Below are 19,553 nucleotides of genomic sequence, written 5' to 3'. Positions count from 1 at the left end.
AAGAGCGACGAAAACAATGTTCAAGAATGTGAATGATTAAAAGAGTGACTTAAAGCGTGTGTGAGCATGAGAGTGACCGAAATAGTGATTCAGAGACACAGGAGTGAGGGGAGGCCAAGCCAGTTATAGTACAGGGTCGCAAATTAGAAGAAAGAGTAGTCAAGAAAATTACACAATAATGGGAGAAGGGCGAAAAAATTCGTGTAGCGCCCACAGACAGCAAAACCATAAATGAGCTTCTGGTAGAGTGGTAAATGACGTTTTGTATTCAAGTGCTGAAATGCTCCATGGAACTTTTGCGGAACATTGAGGCAGCTCTTTCGTGTAAAGAGTCATGTTGGAGCAAGTTGCCATTCCAGCTGAGGGTATGTTGACATAGAACACGTGTCATATACCAACTTGGTATAAGCGCAGTACACTTAGTGATCGATTGGCCTACTTTCTTGGTGGGCATGAAGCTGGGAATGATGCCTTTTTTCTTGTTATTTTTGGTTTTTTGCAACTTTTCTGTTTTTACATCCGTTTCCTTCTTCAAAATACTGAGTGTCCAATATGTACGTCATTTTTTTCTGAAATTTTGCATTGAAATAAAAGTTTAGTAGTTACTAACTCTTACGTTTATTCCTCACAAATCCTACACTTAAGCCAGAGGTTTCGCCATTTTACCCCAGATGTGGGGTAAGTTGGCATAGTTTTTAACAAATTTTTAAACAGATTTGAAGAAATGCGCCTACAATTTAAAATAATATTTTCATCATTACTTTGTTGCCAAGGAGTACCGCTGTTCACAGAATCGGTCACACTTGTTGCAAGCATTACAGAAAAAATTAGAAAAATTATTGAATTGATTTTTTCCGAATATAAATTTATAGTGAACAAAAAAATTTTGTATAAGTAAGATCGGCAAAAAATTTGCTGACGTAATACTTTATTACTTTATTTAATCAAAAGACAGCACACACACAAACACAAAAAGTACAATGTACACAGGGCGTATTTAGTTTTTTAACAAGGATTTTTGTATCTCTATGAATAGTTGTTATAAAATTCCATTCCGATATTTCTCTTCTAACAAGTTAAAATGCGGAACACGAAAAACTCGGAAATTTTGAAATACAGGATGTGTTTAAATCCTATCCAGGAAGAAACTTGGAAACTTTAGAACTGCTGAAATTATGCTACTTAATGTGTAAACATGAAAATCCATGCCACGCCATATACGTAGTCATGTATATTCATCTCACATTATTTGTTAAACGTGTTTTTTTTTTTTTTGGACGAATTATATTTTTACCCATTGTGACCCAATGGGCCTTTACTTCCCGCTATGGCGATTTTTCGGAAATTTTAGCGAGAGATGGCAAATTTACTTGCTTTGACATTTTTTGGCTGTAATTGCCAACTTTACTTGCAAATTACTTTGGCAATTTTTTTTTTGTTTTAATTGGCAACATCACTTGCCGTTGACAACTTTTTGTTTCGTAATTGACAATTTTATTTGCCTTTCACAATTTTTTTAGCTGAAACTTTACTTGCCTATGAAAATTGTTCTGGTAGCAATCGGTAACACTACACTTGCCTTTGACAAATTTTCTTGGCTGTAATTGTCACCTTTATTTGTATTTGAACTTTTTTTTTTTTTGATAATTGGCGATATAGTCCGTATGGATCACGATTTCCCGTATTTTTATGAAGGAAATATGGTCAGTCCAGGCATCTATCGTGTTTTGTGTATTGATACTTTAATACCGCCACACCTTTCACGGGCCGGAATTTAAAATTTTTTTTTATTATCATAAGAGATCTTGTATAAAACATCTTCAACTACATATAATTTTACAGAAGTACACTTTTACACATAATGGTTTTTGAATTTATTTTACAAAAAATTGAGACAAGTTTTTATACTTCATACAATGTATTCATAGAACGCCATTAGTCAGATGAGACGATGTACGCACTTCGATTGTGTACAGTAAATGCTTCGATCTAATCCATGAATGCGTATTATCAAAGTGAAGTATATCTGAGAAAAAGAAATAATTTAGTAAATTAATTTTTTCAGATAATTGAAATTATGAACTGCGAAATTATGTTTTAAAAAAGTGCACTCAAAACTCGTAAGAGAACCGTGGGTTGTTCGAACCAAAGTGAGTGACCATACACTTGTCAACGTTAAACGTCATGCTCCATTCATTTGCCCATGCTACAATCCTGTTTAAGTTGCTCTGGAACAACTCCCTATCGCTTTGATGCCCGATTACGCCCATTAGCTTCACGTCATCTGCGAATTTGATAGCAATCCCATCGATACCCTGATCGAGTTTATCTATAAAAAGTGAAAAAAATAAGGGGCCAAGGACACTTCCTTGAGGAACTCCACTTGTGATGTTTGTCCAACCAGAGAATTCTCCGTTTACCATAACTCGTTGCGACCTATCTCTTAACCACGATTCTATCCAATTCAGCAAGTGTTGAGCCCTATCCCAATCTCGTGTAAACGCTTCAGGACTTTACCATGTCTGATCCGATCGAATGTCTTCTGGAAATCAAGGTAAACAACATCTACATTTTTGCCCTCACCCAAAGCCTTAGTCACGTGATCATAGAAGCAAAGGAGGTCAGTTACACATGACTTCCCGTTCCTGAACCCATGCTGATTATACGCCAATATATTATTCTCGTCCATCCACTTCACAAACTGCCTTTTGATGATAATTTCCAACATTTTCGAGAGGGAGCTCGTCAAACTCACTGGACGATAATTTGACACCACTTCTCTACTACCCTTCTTAAATATCGGAACAACGTTAGCAAGTTTCCAATCTCTTGGAACGATACCCTCAGCAACACTACTCCTGTATATCTGTGTGACTGGCCCCAACAATTCATTAGCACATTCCCTGAGGATCCTGGGATAGATATCATCTGGTCCTGGTGCTTTGCTTGCACATACATTTCTTAGAAGATTTAGGACCTCCACGTCTTCTACTTGAATATCGTTGAGGGTTTTATTACCCCATGCAACACCCGTATATCGAATATCATTATCTCCATTAAAAACCGACGCGAAAAAGTCATTGAAAGCACTACACATGCCTACATTGCTCTCTAACCTAGACGTTCCTATCGAGAGGAGGGCCAGACTTTGTCAGATAAGGAACAGTTTTTCTAATACCACTTGTTCAAATGTCTTGAAACTTTCTGTGTCTCTTAACACCAAGGTGTTACATATGTTAACAAGAGAATTTGTTTCTAAAATGATTTAAAGGAATTTTATCACATAAAATAGGGTAAATTTCAGTGATTTTTGAAAAAGCTGTTTTGAAGTTATAAATTTGAGTAAAAAGTACTAACAATTAAAATCCCATGCTCTCGTTAAATCATATAAAAATGTCCATGAAATTTTAGAAAAAAAATTGAGTGCCTAAAGAGGGAATATAAAATTTTTTGAAATGTTCCTTAAAGGAAGGAGATTTTTCTCATAGGAAAGCATGGGAATACAAGATCGTGCACCAACCCACTTAATATGTGACGGAATCAAACTTACAAATTCCAGGTTTCCTGCATTTGTATTCTCCGACCTCTAAGAAGTCTTTACAATCCACACTTTCTACAGAAATCAACTCTTCACGATCACTGTCGTCAGAATTACATGTGTTTGGCATAATTCTGTAGAATAAACCGAATCTGATATTATAGTCTTTGGTATGGAATTCCCAGCACAGAAGAGAATCAATCGTCTCGATGTGTTTTTCGATTTCGAAAACGGATCTTTCTTGTATTAATTTCTCATTCACATTCGGATCTGATGTTTCCAATATGTTCATGTTGGATAAATACAACGAAGTCGGGATCGTTTTGTGCCACGCAATCTGGAAAAATACAAAAGTTTCGTAAGAAAACTCTAAACTTTTAAAATTAGTTGAATTACTGGAGTAAGAGGCATTTTGGAGAGGAGTAATGCATTTTACTCCAGTGCTGAAGAGTCCCCAAATATCGCCATGTATGTTTCCTTTTCTGCAATTCCACCCTAGTAAGAGGATTTCAATTGGGGTAATATTAAGTGCACTTGAATTCGAATGCTTTGCACTTGTTACATGGAACTATAATTCGAATACTTTACACTTTAAAACTTTTTCACTTATATTTGAAGTGCAAAGTATCCGTTTCGGATAACGAACATCATCCAAACTAAAGTGCAGTTAATTCCATCCTTTTAAAATTCATATATTTAACTACAACCTAATCAAGAGTCAGCTAGTTATAATTATTTGATAATTATAATTTAATAATTAATTAAACACTATGATGAATTAATTTGCTTCGAATAGTAAAAGCCCGTTTTTAATGAATCAATCAACCAACTTGAACTTATTAGTTCTTGACACTAATTAATTAATAATCATAATTCATTAATAATTAACTGATCGTATTTACACGGGCGGCCACAGCTCTCACTGCAGTGATTACCTTTATACTGATTCACACCAGATCCCGCCGTTTCCACGTCATATCGTTAATTAATCGTTAATCATTAATTAACAACTAATTAACGATTTCGCTTCTATTATGTCATAATTAATTAACGATTAGAGAAAACGATATAATTAATCCTTACAAAAACGCTATTGGATTTAGTATAACCATTGTATATATAATTATCATTAATTAATTAACAATTTCGCTTTTATTTTGTCATAATTGATTAACGATTAGTAATGACGATAATTAATCGTTACAAAAACTCCGTTGGATTTACTATTCCACTATAAAACGTATAGTTAGTAGAAAGTGTCAGTTCCTGAAATACCGAAGGACAGCACAGTTTTTCCTCAATGGATTTCCGGAACGTATATGGGCCCCTTATTCATCCAAAAAAATGCAGTTAATTTCATCCCATATTGCAGGTTAAAATATATCTTCGTAAAAATATCGCCAAATTGCGTCAAGAGCTTTACTGAAATCCATTTTCACCCGACGTATAAAAAATTCATTCGTTTACACTTATTCATGGAATATTTCAATTATAATAGATGAATCTAACTTTTTTGTAACGAATGGTATTTGGGGGGTCTACTATAAGGAATATCGACACTTACAATTGCACTGCACCTGCTATCGGGTTCGTATCTTTCGCCACCAAGGTACGCAGGTATTATTTCTTTGGGAACAAAGGTTAGGAGTTCTTTTATCCAGCTGTTATCACCTTGGTAGGATTAAAAAAATAATAATTTTTCAAAATATTTTTACAGCAACTTTGGAATTAGAGCATCATAAACAATAGAGTATAATCAGTTGCACTCACCGATTTCATATATTTTAAACTTGCTTAAAACAACGTTATTGAACAATGGCTTGAAAATATTAAACATATACCAAAAGATGCTTGGAGCTTGAACAGAAAGAAACAAAATTATTTGTAAATACAGGGTCTTTATAATTAAAGTTCCACTTTGAAATGGCCATAAAAGAAAAACTACTGGACAAAATTTTATCGAACTACGTAGTAGTTTACAGTAGGTCATGGGATTCAATTTTCCGCAAAAAAATAAATAGCTCAAAAACTCACCACCAGCGGGAAATGATTCTGCATGCCATATTGTTAAACGAAATAAGACATGAAGACATCGGTTTAAAATGTTTTTAATCATTTCTAAAACGTGTTACAAGGCATGTTCAATGTGGCATCCACCATTTTCTGAAAGCAAGTTAAATCGCATTACTGCGACTCATTACATTCTCAACAGTAGCTCTTCGCATATCAGGAGGAATGTTACGGACATGTCATGTCGGTGTATCGCATTTTTCAATTCCGAGCAGCAGTCAAAGTGCACGTCACGGGTCAAATGACGATTGCTCTTCAAAGAAAAATGGTCCAATTATGACACTAGCTGATATACCACACACACCAAACGGTGACTTTAGGAGAATGCAATAGAACTGGGAGGATAACATGAGGGATTTGTTTGGCCCAAATCCTTTAGTTATGGGTGTTGACATCGCCATTAAAAATGGGCCTCATCCGTCCACAAAATGTTCCATGGCTAATGTTCGTCCACGTCCATCCGTGCAAGGAATTCCAAAGCGAAAGATACTCTTACAGCAGGATCGTTAGGTTCAAGTTGTTGAACCAGTTTGATTTTGTATGGTGTAGCACAGCAGCACTGTACGAACGATTTTGTACACCGTACTCAATGGTAAGTCCATTCGACGTGCAACAGCACTTACGCTGCACGTCCCGTGTGTGTGTGCTATTATTGTTGCTTCCTCTACTGCTAATGCAACAGCCTTCTCGGTTTAAACAGAGACAGGCTTCCTTCCCCGCCCAGGTGCAACAGATAACAAACCGGTGGCTCCAAACTTTGCCATCATTTTCCTCAAAACCTGCGGTGTCATTGGCCTTCGGTGTATTCGTCTTACCGTACGATACTTCTACAAAGCACGCCGCTCATTGCTATCGCATTCATAACAATACTTAACGAGAAAAGCACGGTCTTGCATGGATACAGACATCGTCGACTCGTAACAATGAGAGCTCTGACGAGGAGGCTAAATTTTATAGCTGAAAAATCAAATGACGTGCAAAGCGCATTCCATAATTCTAATTTTCATTCCTCCTGCCGAAAGCCATGTAGCCATTGCGATTTCGCATAACCCCACAAACAGTTTCGTTTTATAAACGATTAAAAACATTTTAAACCAATGTCTTCATGTTTTATTTCGTTTAATAATATTGCATACAGCGCCATTCCCCGCTGGTGGTGAGTTTTTGAAGAATTGTTTTGCGGAAAATTGAATCCCATGACCTCCTGTAAACTTTTACCAACTTCGATAACATTTTGTGCAGTAGTTTTTCTTTCATGGCCATTGCAAAGTGGAACTTTAATTATAAAGACCCTGTATTGTAACATTAGTTTACATTTGATAAACGGAGGAAAAGAAGTGAGTAAAGCTGACTGCAATTTTATTGTCAACCCGAAACCATTTTTGAGCATCCACCACTTTCTTCTCTACAGCTAGGGACACACTCATGTGCAACCTGGTCCAATAGTCATTCTCAAATATTTGCTTCCAATGTTCTTTCCTCTATTAGCGGCATAGGATAGCTACACATTGTCCTAGATTGGCCCACCGTTCCTTTTCGAATACTTGCTTTCAGAACAATTTCATACGCTAAAGAGTGTTATGACTGTTGGCGTTCTTTGACCAATATGTGGCCAGACGGATCGAGAAGGAAGGGGGCTCTCCTTCGACTAGGGGCCGAAAGGTCCTAATTGTTCTGTTCAATCAGCTTTTCAATACCATCCACAACCTCCAATATTTAACAATATTTCTTTCTTTCAAACCGAGCACAACTATCGCCATGAGCAATTTACTACCCAGTGAGTTGTGTCGGAAGTGTGAGTACCTAACAGTCTGAGTGCGTATCTAGTGTTGTGTCCGACAATCACTGTGGCGACGGTGGGGTTGAGTCCCGCATCCTCGGGATGTGAGTCCGTCACTATGACCACTCGACCACCACAGTGGAAATTTGACAATGATTGCCAATGGTTGAGCGGCCACACTACTCACCTATGATCATCCTTTCAGGTATTAGGCCAGGCTACTTCACGAAACCTGGCCTTATCGCTATATTGCAATTTGCTGCCATTAATGAGATGGGTTGGAAATGAAGTCGCGTGTATCGGTGGTCGTCTCAAGCTCGTTAAGAAAAATATCTTACCTATATCCTCCCTCGGATTCAAACCCGTAACAGCAACCTTAACGGTGGTAGACGAGCATCTTACCACCACGCCACTCGGGCGCAAAATAAAGTGGCATCTGCCGGGAGGCAATCTTACTTTGCACCCGAGGGGACCAGGCTAAACACGTGTGTAGCCTTGGCTTTAGCGCTTGTTATTATTTGCCAATTATCTCCTCTGATATTTCTTTCACTTGAAAAAAAAAATAAAAACTTACCGTTTACCACATATACCACGTCCAAGAACTCCGGATAATGATCTTGGAAGTACTTCAGTAGGTAGTTTAGATGCCAAACGACTAAAAAAACCAGAGGAAATGCTTACTTAAATTATAACAGGTTGCATAACTAACACCTCGCACCGCAAATTACTGGAGATGGCATACTTGCAATTAGACGAAGTATCCAAATAACGTGTAGAACTCAGATATACGTCATTCATATTGCAAGAGGTTGTATTGTTATTAAAATTAAAAAAAAAAAAACTTTTTATACGAACACCGTGGGCTCAAAAACTCAATTAGAAAGTCGTTGCTCAGCTGAGGCCAACAAAAAATTTCACGTTACTAAGTGCAGTATACACTGAAATTTTTGAATTCAGAAATCTGAGAAAATTTAGGGGGAAAACAACATGAATGAGGGGAAGAAGTGTTTTCCTGTAGTTTCTGCTGTTTTTTCCCCGTTTTCTCCGATATTTGAATTTGAATATTTCAGCAATATTCGACTTAGAAACGTGGAATATTTTTGTTTTTCGAACAGCTTTCGACTTGTGTTTTTGAGCACAGGATGTTCGTGTAAAAAGTTAATTTTTCTATTTAAACTATGCACCCCTATGCAACATGAATGGTGTATCTGAGGTCTACACGTCATTTGGATACTTTTTCTAATTGGAAATACGCCTCTAGGATCAACGGTTCGCCAGAAATTTCCGGTGCGGAGTGTTAGCTATGCACCCTGCATATTGTACTATTATGTTTTGATGAACATGAAATATAGCCTATATGTAGCGAGAAGCAACACATCACTTTACAATAATTACATACATTCATGTGTTACATAGTTGAGATGGTGAATAGTTGCATGCAATCAGGACACGATTGATGGATTAGATTTGCTTGCAATATATAAATCTGTGAAAATTTTTAAATACAGGGGCACCTCGGTGTAACAATATTCTGCGGACAAAGGAAAAATATCGTTATCGAGGGATTATCGTTATGTCGAGAGACTACATTATCATCACGTGCCACAAACTTTATGCTGTTGTTTCCATCTTTTTCAAAATTGGCGTTGTTACTACCACCAGAAAGTCCGCTTTTAATTATTTATTAACGCGAAAAATTAAAATTGACTAGTAGATGAATAAAAATTCAGTTACATGCATTGCCCTCGTAATGGAGGTGCATCACACAGAAAAAAACAATAAGAACAACTTCATTAACACTTTCGGACGATTGCAGTCGTCTTCGGAAAAACAAGTGACTAAGTTAAAATTAAATTCAAGACGATTTTGGGCGAAATATAAGAAAAATATCGTTGCAGCGGTTTCGAAATCTCTGTAAAAATATCGTTATAGAGGGATTTATCGTAGTAAAGGATAACGTTGTATCGAGAGGAATTCAACATTAGACTATAGGGAATTCCAAACAGCATTTGAAAAAATATCGTTGTAGCAAGGTTTCACTATCATTTTGTAATTTAGACAAATCATTGGAAAGGCTTACCACGTTTGTCAAGCCACATACGGACTCTACATTCTGTTAAATCCATTATATATACCATTTTATCGGCATCTTTCCCATTCTGCAGAAAAGAATGTCGTTATAAAACATCGATCAAGTTTATCAAAGGAAAAATAAGCTTACTTTTCATCAAAATTCAGCATTTTCAGTGAATATGATCCGAGAACAAAAACAAATTTGTTAGAATAAGCCAATATATCATAAGTGTTAGCCTAGAACTGTATTTGTATAGACATGCGTGTAGGGTTACCAGATTCGAAAACTGAGAAAAGAGGACAATCACGCGCGTACCCTTGGTGACGTCACTTTCTCCAATTTCAACAACAGATGGCGTCACAATACCAACAAAAAAACCACACCTCTCACCTGATAATGTATTTCCCAACAGCTAAAGAAGCAAAAAGAGAAGAAAAAAAAAAGATTCATCACCCCTAGCTTATAATGAATTGTTCCTTCTGGTCAGTTTTATTGCTTTGCCTGAATCAAGGCGAAAGGTTTTCTTTCTGACTCTCACAAGGTTTTTTTCCTTTACGCAGTGTTACTTTTTTGCCAAGGGCGATTTCACCAGAGGAATCGGTATTGAGTGTCGCTTGCATCCAATTTTCTCATTTCTGAATAGAAGAGCTACAACCCTCTTCCCTCCCTACTTCAGTACACGGTATTAGCTGTTGGTGAGCAAACAATGGTATTTCTTAAATGTACGTTATAGTTTTGTTCTTCCAGAGGTGTTTTTTTCGGACTGTCTTTTTCATATCATCCTGGAACACATTGGGTACCGTGCTTAAAATATCATCTCTCCTGCTTGGAAGCTACTTGGACTCTTGTATTCAGAGAATTTTGACGACGATTGGTCAAAGCGTATTCGAAAAAAAAACAAGAGTTGGAGAAAAACATGGGAGTGGGAAACGAGTGAAATAAGTTCGTAAGGTAAATTTACCCAATTTACAAAACAGGTGGCGCCACTCACTATACTAGCAAACTTTAAGAGGTGATGTAAGACACCTAACGATCAATTTTATTCATAGAATGTGCGGTCGAATCAAAGTAGCAAAGGCAGTAGAGGGTTTTTTAGAGAGAGATCAATAACACTTCACCAAAAACATATATCATATTTTCCTACGGATTTGCTGCGATATGTGCTATCAACCATTCGAGGGTGCATATGCACCTTCGGGTCGGATTGGAATTTTATTGGTGCAAAGACCATCAAGATTATGCTGCGCCAAACAATGATCAAACGGTATCTACCACAATGACTTATGGTAGAATTTACGTTAACCAGGTTGCACCATGAGAACGCCTATTACATTACAATGCCCTACATCCTCGAATGATTGAGTGCATCTATTGCAGGAAATCCGTCAGAAAAATATATTTACTTTTGGTGAAGTGTTGTTGTGCACTCCTAAAAACACCCTCTACCGCCTTTGCTATTGCAATCTGACAGCACATTCTACGATTGAAAATGCTTGTTTAGGAGTTTTATATCGCCTCTTAAAGTTTGTCCGATGAATTTAGAATCACCCTGTATACAAAACAGAGTAACTCTACTTTTTTTTATTCTGTAGAAATGGACTATTCAAAGTCCCCTTTGTTAAAATATGTTTCCGTTCATAATACCTTCAAGTTGTTATCTTTCATCAATTTCAAATTTTTCTCCGTCACATGAATAAAATATCTCACAATATCATAAGGCGTCATTGCTCGAGTAAATCCTGAAAGCATCACAAAAATATTCCAAAATTTATAGTAAATTTGTTTCGAAAATAAATTTTCTCAGTTCCATAAAAATAACTATACAGCGGAATTCAATTCTTGAATCATAAAAGCACTCGTATCCGTAAAACTAATTACACCATTACCTTTTAAATCGGCGGTTGAACCAATGAGATGCACAGCATTACCATTATTATCAAAGCCCAAGAACCATTCAGCGCAATATTCTTTCAAGTCCTAGAAAATATTTCGAAACATTTATTATTTTTATATCACTTAATATTATGCTCGACGTATACCGTGTAAAAATATTTACCGGGTTAAAAGCGAATTTTTCTAGAATTGTGTCAGATCCAAACTTCTTCCTCATCTTGAAATCCTAAAATCAATGAATATATAGAATTTTAAATCCAAATGATTCAATGATGAATCAATTGATATATACATCGATGAACATAATATTAAATAATTTTGTACCTGAATAAAGCATAACTCGAGTTATAATAAATTATATGCTTACCTCACGAAGCATTTTTTCCGCTGCATCAACATTGTAATCTCTAGCTAATAAAAATAAAAGGATTAATATTTAGTGCTCTAAATAATTTTAGTATGCAAGATTTGTGGTGAATTAAACGGTGATTATTATATTGTACTTTTTTGTATAATAAATGTTCATGCATTCAAATTTTTTGGGATTTGGAAAGCTAAGAAAGAGTGTGAGGACACTAAAGAAAAGGTGTTATAAAATGAAAAAGTGTTAAACTTTATTTACCTTTCAACCATTTCAATAGAAAACGATCATCATGCTTAGGCTGTAATAGCTCAGAAAGCCTCGAACGTAACTGAAATGCAAAAAACAATTTTAAACAATTATTAATTAGTAATGTAATAATAGTGAGTATGCAATTAGCAGTGATTGCCTTATATATTACTTTGCAAATTTTAAAGTTATATTATCATTATATGGACAAAAGACCATCAAGAAATACTAAAATGATATCGATGGATACCAATATTTTCAATCTCATTAGATTCTAGTTCAGTGGTTCTTAACCTTTTTTCCATCCCGCACCCCGAGCAATAAGACTTAATGTATAATGCGTTTTCTATCTAGTAGAATATTCACTTTTTGTGTAATTAATTAAACTAATTAGCCTGAGTATAATTAAACATTGAAAATATTTATTATAAATAAATAAAATATAATTAAATATTAATGTAATAAATATTAATTTCTATAAACTATTTTACTTATTGTTTAACGCCATTTTCGGCCATGGTTAATATTTAATTTTGGCTTTTTTTAAATTAATCTGAAACTAAACTTAAAAGTTACTATTTTTTAAATATTTTTATCAAATTTCGTAAAAAGAATCAATGAATGGTTCCTACTTACTACTACTTCACCAAGCACCAACTCTGGCCATATCGCTATATTGCAATTTACTGCCATTAGTGAGATGGGTTGGAAGTGAAGGTGCTGTCTACCGGTGGTCGCCTCGAGTTCGTTAGGGAAAATATCTTATCTATATCCTCCCTTGGGTTCGAATCCGGGACCCTGACAACAACCTTCACGATGGTAGACGAGCATCTTACCACCATGCCACTCGGGCCAGGTTCCCACTTACTGACTTCAGTCGGAACAGAAATATATAAATGCTTGTTTTGCACTTTATTAAATTTTTTTTGGACGTTTTTCCTGATTCATGCTCATGTCATCATTCTAAGGGCGGCATGCTAATAACATGAAGTACAAATGTAAACAAGGAGTTTTTTCTCAATCCAAATGGAAAACAAGTACGATTGCTCATCGAAAAAGAAAGTTTTGCAACGCGAGTTTCGATGCATTTCTGCAAGTGAAAGTCAAAAGAAATGAAGTGTCAAAATATCGGTATGATTCATACTTTTTTAGGAATTGAAAAACTCAGTTTTCATCATTATTTCAATTTTAATGAACAATCAATTAACTTTATTACTTTTTTTTTTATCTCGAACCCCCAAAAATGCTCTCTCGGACCCGTGGGGGTGCGGGCAACCCCGATTAAGAATCACTCCCTAGTTGATACCAAAAAGTTGACACGAGTTATTTCGAGGATAAAATCATGTTAAATATAGTGACAATGTTGAAATTTTCAATCAGTGTTTGTCCCAGTATTTTAGGGTGATGCCAAGTGCTTTGAGATTGGTCAAGAGTCCGTGAGATATTTAATAATAATAATAGTTTCGCAAAAGACAAAACATGAATGGGAAAAAATCACAATTGGGAGGAGGAGAGTAAAAATAAATGCAAATATCCACGATAATCACCCCTAGAGATCTAAATGAACTTATTTGATATTTTATATTCATTTTTTTAAGGATGCCACAGACGTAGGAAATACAAAAAAATTCTTGTTTTATATAGCCATAGAAAAACTTGAGTGAAACTCAAGATTTCTGTAATAAAACCCATTCAAGCAAAACAAAAGTAGGTAGTGCCGAAATTTAGAAATTATATCATACATTTCCCCATAAATGAACCAAAATAAAGCGATAACATAAATTGTGATAAAATCATTTAAATTATAACTTAATTATTGAGTTTTCATTACGAAATTCACACACTAGTCATATCTGAATGTGTCATATTTATTTAAATACATATACAAAGGTCACATCAGGCGAAAAATGCCCAACGCAAAAATACCCAACGAGGTGACTGAGAAAAGGTGTCCATAAAAAATATGGATGTTAAATATATCTAAACTAAATCAAAAAATACAGCAACGTAATAAGAGCAGCGAAAAACCTACAGCAACCTATTGGATGTTGCATTTCCAGAAATCCCGTCTTGGCGAGTCTTTATATTATAAAATATAATACTGACCGAATTTCATATGTATAGCTTCCAGCGGTTTGGGCTCAGCGATGATTGCCCCATATAACCTTTGAAACCCCCTCATGGCCACTTTGGGGCCGAAATTCCAAAAAACCCCTCTTAGTGAGTCTTTACGTCATGAAATAAAACTACTGACCAAATTTCATAAATATTGTTCCAGCGGTTTCGGTTCGGCAATGATTTCTCTGTATAACCTTTGCACCCTTATGACCCCTTTAGGGGTTGAATTTCGGAAAACCCCTTCTAAGAAGGGGAATTCCTATGAATCTATATATGTATTTATCAAATCTATTGCTTCGAGGCATTTATATAAGATAAGTATCTGCATAAGAATTATTAAAAAATACGTAAAAAATAAAAAAGTTTTGGAAATGGTTTTACCACCTTGTGACGTGAAAACAGCTTTACGATCTTTCTTGGCCATCAGAGGGAAGAAAAAATTGCTACCGCAGGGAATCCCCCATCGAGGGGTTAGCGCACCAACCTCTCGATGAGTATAAAAAAAACAAGCCCGCCGTTTGGAATCGTCAATAAATTGTAGGTCCCGGTTTAATTAGCCCTCGTGTGCAGAAAATGACCGTGGTGCGACAAAAATGATCGAATGTGTGGTAATTCGTGTTACTGTTTATGACCCATGGAAGGATTATATCCCTTTGGGTCAAATAGTGTTTGCTTTGTAGTTTTCTTTTTGTCTTTCTGTCTAGTATGTTTTTTTATTTTTATCTTGTCTAAATAAATAAGTGAAATAAATGTCAGTCGAATCAACCGTTCGAGGGCGCATATGCATTTTCGGATTGGATTGTAGTTTGTTTTCTATTGGTGGAAGGTTATGCTGCGCCAAATAATGACCATGCAGTTCAATGACTTCTGGTAGAATTTGCGTTTCGAGGTTGCATCATGAGAAGGCCTACGGAATTACAATACCTGCACCTTCGAATTGTTGATTGCACTTATTGTAATCCGTCAGAAAAATATCATATTTGCTTTTGATAAAAAGTGACTCTCTAAAAACACTCTCTAGCTACTTTCTATTACGATTCGACCACACTTTTTGTGACCAAAAATGCTTGTTTAGCTGTCTTACATCATCTCTTAAAGTTTGACCCATGAATTTAGAATCACCCTGTATTGCGAGCTAACTAACATTTCAAACTATTCTGTTACGTTAGTACTTTTTTTCCGCCATGACTGCTCATTTTTCATGTAACACTGAATGGATTTTCAAGTATCTCCATAGGGCCGGAGTCAATCTTTTGTATTTCACGGACCTTTTGTGATAATACAAAGACCACAGACTCTTTTTCGGAAAATATTCATCACATAATAGTGTAAAAACAATAAGCTAATTGCTTTTTCTTTCCACTCCAAGTTCACGGACCTCCTTTAACCTCTCCAACGCGTTGATCTCGATTAAAAACCAACCATTGCCCTAGGAGTACGCTTATTATAGATTAGGCATTAGGATCCACTGCTTCGATATCATGGTGTCATCATAGGTTCAAAAGTCACAATATTTAAAACTTTTCTGAATTATTTGTAAAAATTCTTCCGTGACAGAGAAATGCATTTTTCACTTTTCTTCTGCTGTCTTTTTAATGTAAGATTATTCAGGAAAGACGAATAAATAATTGAAAAAACTTCTCGTGCTTAAACTTTTTTCACAATGAAGGGAGTAGAATTAGTATTCATTTCACGCACCTTTAATTTTCACTCTCTTTCAGTATTTTATCTAACCTTCGAAGATGTTTAGACATAAACACGGCCGTGAGCTATTTACGGAAGCAAAAGGTTTTTCTATACAAGGAAATTTTCAACTTGTCACCACAGAATGGCATTTTTACTTTAATGACTAAAATACGAATTCTCGAAAAAAAAATTTTGCTGTTCATGTTTCGTTGAAAGACATTGTCCATTGTTTCATTTATAGTTCATTGTTTACAAAAAAATTGCCCGTAAAGGCTGTTTGAAGCAAAAAGCAGAAAATTATACTGAAATTTGGTATGGTAAATCGCCGGCGGAAGAGTGAAAATTTATTTTTAATTGAAATGTGTGTGTGTGTGTGTGTGTGTGGAATTAAATGAAAATTATTTGATTGTATGTCTTAAATATTATTAATATTCACATAAATTGAAATGAAAGATTAGACTCATATACGTACTTAGATTAACCATATGACTACATTATAATTTTGGCCTTTCCAAGTTTTTTGGTAGATTTGTTCCATATTTTCAATAAATCTTACTTTATTTCGTAATCTTAATTGAAATCGCGGGTGAAGATCATTTTTATAACTTACAAATTACAATAATTTTGACTTTGTATGTATGCTTGTCTCACATATTTTTCAACTTCGAAGTTTTTCGCGAAATACAATTTAATTGACTGCGGTTGGCAACAGCTCCTCATTTCCCAGCCGTTGACAATTTTTTTTTTATGTTTGGCGGAATTTTTGGTGAGAATTGACGATGTCCAGTATTTTTCTTGATGAAATATGATCAGCATACAAGTACTGTTTTCTGATCTAGCATAAACATTTACCAACATGTGAAACGAAGAAATATCATTCTCTCACTACCAAAATCGAATGGGCTATGAAACGGTGAATTTTGTGATTTTTAGGCATGTTCCTCATTTGAAAACGCATCATTCCTGCCAAGATTTAAAAAGCCGTATATGAAACTTATACAGGGTGGGCAAAAAGTCCGTAGAAGCTTCAAAAATTCATAAACACCGGAAAAATAACCGAAATAAACAACGGTTTGCAGGGTTAGCATCGCTAGGTCACGGGAATTTTTTTAAGACAGGAAAAAACAAAAAAGAGTCGGTAGATGACGCTGACGTACACACACGTGACCATAGGGGATAACATATTGCAGGCGAGTCATAAATCCAGCAACGGCAGAGTTCAGTAGGTCCAGATACACAGTTTACAACGGTGAACTGGTTGCGGATTAGGAACGCAAGTTCTTATAAGAGTCTCATTTGCATATTGCCACCGAAGTCGCTTGTGCCAGCGTCACCTACCGGCTGTTTTCTGAGTTATTTTAACCGTTGATTCTAGGTAAGCTTCCACAGTTAAAAAAAGTTTTTAAATAACATGTAGTACTCGGATACGTCATTCATGTTGCAAGGGTTTGTATAGTTGTTAAAATAAAAAACTTAACTTTTCATAACGTGTGCCTCAAAACTCAATAAGAAAGTTGTTGCCTTGCCGTTCTTGATGTCAACAAAAAAAATCTGTTTCTAATTGCAATATTGACTGAGATATTTGAGTTCGAAAAACGAAGAAAATTTGGGGGGAAAAAAAACCAGTGTTAAATACGGGTAAAACGGTTTTTCCGTTTTAAACGGGGGGAAAGGGGGGGGATTTGAAGGTTGCTTACGTCATCAACCCCCCCTTTTTGAAGATATGAAACATTCTAAGCTGCTGACGAAATTTTGCTGACGGGGGGAGGGGGGTCAGTGTTTTTCTGACTTTTGCTGACAAGGGAGGGATGGGGTCAAAAATGGCTGAAAATCTGCTTACGTAATACTTGAATGGCCCCTCACCAGTAAAACGGCGCCATACCCTCCCCCCCCCCTTGATTGCTATGCACCCTGTATGGTACAAAGATATTTCTAAAATGTTGATAAGACATAATATAGAAATTTCTTACTTCATGAAGGATGGTCTTCTTTTCTTCATCTAAATTCGAATTGTCCATTTTTGAAAATTTCTCAGCTGTCTATTTCGAAGTCTATTTTTTCACCAAGTTTCCTGTAAAAATGAAATAAAAGTTATTTTCATTGATATTTTTGCACAAGATTTGCAGGAAAAACTTGAGGAAGTTTCGGTATGTTTTGATAGATTATATTTTAGCATATCATGAATGTGTTATACAAAGTAACTTGCACTAGAAATGTAACAGATCACATACTTATCGATGAAGAGTTTAAATCTCTAGTCGACGAGAAAAGCGTGGATATTATCCTGGATATCGATCCGTTTGGAACAAAGCTGCAGGTGCTACGGAATTTTTCAAGTTTTGTGATAACTGAATTGCGAATATATTTACCAAAATCTATACTCTAATACTGTGTTCTGTCGTCTCCGACCTTATTAGAACGACATCTAAATACATCTACATCTACAACGACATTCTTTCATCTACATGAAGAAGTCACTTCCTTAATGTAAGTAAAAAGAACCTATTAATACATTAAGAATTCATTAATATGCCATCATCATCAATAATCATATTGCACGCGTCTAAATATTCATATTTTCCTGTGTCTAATGTTTTGCCATCCGATTAACTTCTGATATCGCTCTGAGATTTCATCACTCTTTTTTCAGGGGCGTCTTCTACGGCGTTTAATATTCCGTGGATACAATTGAGAATATTTCCAAGCCATCTGATGTCCTGTCTTCTAGCAGCGTGTTTAGGTTACAGTGATACCTCGGCTTAAGAATTTTTTTTGTGTGATTTTTCTGCCTTGGCTACATGGGCGGAGAGGGTTCACGGAACCTTTGCCCCCGATATTTCGCCTCCGACATTTCGTCCCCGACATCTCGCCCCTGGCACGTTTCGTCCCCAGTACATTTGGCCCCCAAGAATTTCGCCCCTGACATCTCACCCCTGTACATTTAGCCCCCGGACATTTCACACCGGGAATTTCGCCCTGACCTTTCGCCTGCCCTGACCATATCAGTGACCCAGTGAGTGACCATATGAGTGACTCAGTAAGTAATCAAGTAAATCGGAAGTTTATCTCTGATATTTCGCCAGCCCTCTTATCGTACGCGTGACTGTATGAGTGAACATATGAATGATGGTATAAGTGACCAAGTGAGTGACCACATGAGTTGGACATTTACTCGTGACATTTTGCTTCCCCTGATCGCATGAGTGACCAAGTGAATGAATACATGAGTGATCGAGTGAATTGAAAATTTATCCCCGGACATTTCACCTGCCCTGACCATATGAGTGACCCAGTGAGTGATCATATGAGTTACTCAGTGAGTAATCAAGTGAATCGGAAATTGACCCCCCCTGTCATTTTGCTTACCTTAACCGTACGCGTGACCGTATGAGTGAATATATGAATGATAGTGTGAGTGACCACACCGGTGTGAGTCGTAAATTTGGGAAAAATATTTTATTCTTAAACTGAAAATTCCAAGTCACTCACAGTGTGAGTCACTTGGTCACTCAGTGCTATGTAACCACCTATAAAAAGGGAGGGGATGAGGAGGATCATCTTTGCAGACACTCCACCCTCGCACTTTGCCAATCACTCAATCGCTCACTCTGTCAATCACTCAATCGCTCACTTTGTCAATCACTCAGTCGCTCACTGGGTCAATCATACGGTCATTCACTTTATCAATCTTTCGGTCATTCATGCAGTCATTCACTTTATCAATCTTTCGGTCACTCATGCAGTCACTCACTTGGTCACACATTCACTTATGCGTTCCATCACT

General features: G+C 36.2%; 1 protein-coding gene across 2 annotated transcripts; it reads right to left on the bottom strand.

Annotated features, from left to right (window-relative positions):
• Positions 1 to 1,764: 1,764 nt before the first annotated feature.
• On the bottom strand, positions 1,765 to 18,208 carry LOC149072199 (retinal-binding protein-like). Of its 2 annotated transcripts, XM_089246630.1 has the most exons (13): positions 18,001 to 18,207; positions 17,740 to 17,840; positions 11,978 to 12,047; positions 11,723 to 11,766; positions 11,519 to 11,581; positions 11,349 to 11,439; positions 11,107 to 11,201; positions 9,469 to 9,547; positions 7,963 to 8,043; positions 5,309 to 5,395; positions 5,103 to 5,209; positions 3,551 to 3,875; positions 1,765 to 2,026 (listed from the first exon to the last, which is right to left on the bottom strand). In XM_089246630.1, exons 2-13 carry the CDS (start codon positions 17,785 to 17,787, stop codon positions 1,923 to 1,925), a joined length of 1,194 nt encoding a protein of 397 aa, XP_089102756.1. In that variant the 5' UTR covers positions 17,788 to 17,840; positions 18,001 to 18,207; the 3' UTR covers positions 1,765 to 1,922. The 2 variants fall into 2 exon arrangements, with proteins under 2 accessions (XP_089102756.1, XP_089102757.1); XM_089246631.1 differs by lacking the exon at positions 5,309 to 5,395 and having other exon boundaries at positions 1,807 to 2,026; positions 18,001 to 18,208.
• Positions 18,209 to 19,553: the final 1,345 nt, after the last annotated feature.

Source organism: Pholcus phalangioides, unplaced genomic scaffold (genome assembly GCF_987345545.1).
Source record: "Pholcus phalangioides strain wild (caught in Gottingen) unplaced genomic scaffold, Ppha-v1.0 ptg000017l_1, whole genome shotgun sequence".
In the NCBI taxonomy this organism is placed as follows: domain Eukaryota; kingdom Metazoa; phylum Arthropoda; class Arachnida; order Araneae; family Pholcidae; genus Pholcus; species Pholcus phalangioides.
The sequence above is the reverse complement of the archived record's forward strand: the minus strand, read 5'-3'. Positions and strand labels throughout refer to the sequence as shown.

What these genes read in the sequence shown, in the direction of transcription:
- LOC149072199 (XM_089246630.1), bottom strand. Translation starts at nt 17,787, where the DNA reads ATGGACAATTCGAATTTAGATGAAGAAAAGAAGACCATCCTTCATGAA. An exon ending in AAAAATTCGCTTTTAACCCG is followed by an intron (nt 11,440 to 11,518) that starts GTAAATATTTTT and finishes AATATTTTCTAG; the next exon opens with GACTTGAAAGAATATTGCGC. An exon ending in TTCAACCGCCGATTTAAAAG is followed by an intron (nt 11,202 to 11,348) that starts GTAATGGTGTAA and finishes TGATGCTTTCAG; the next exon opens with GATTTACTCGAGCAATGACG.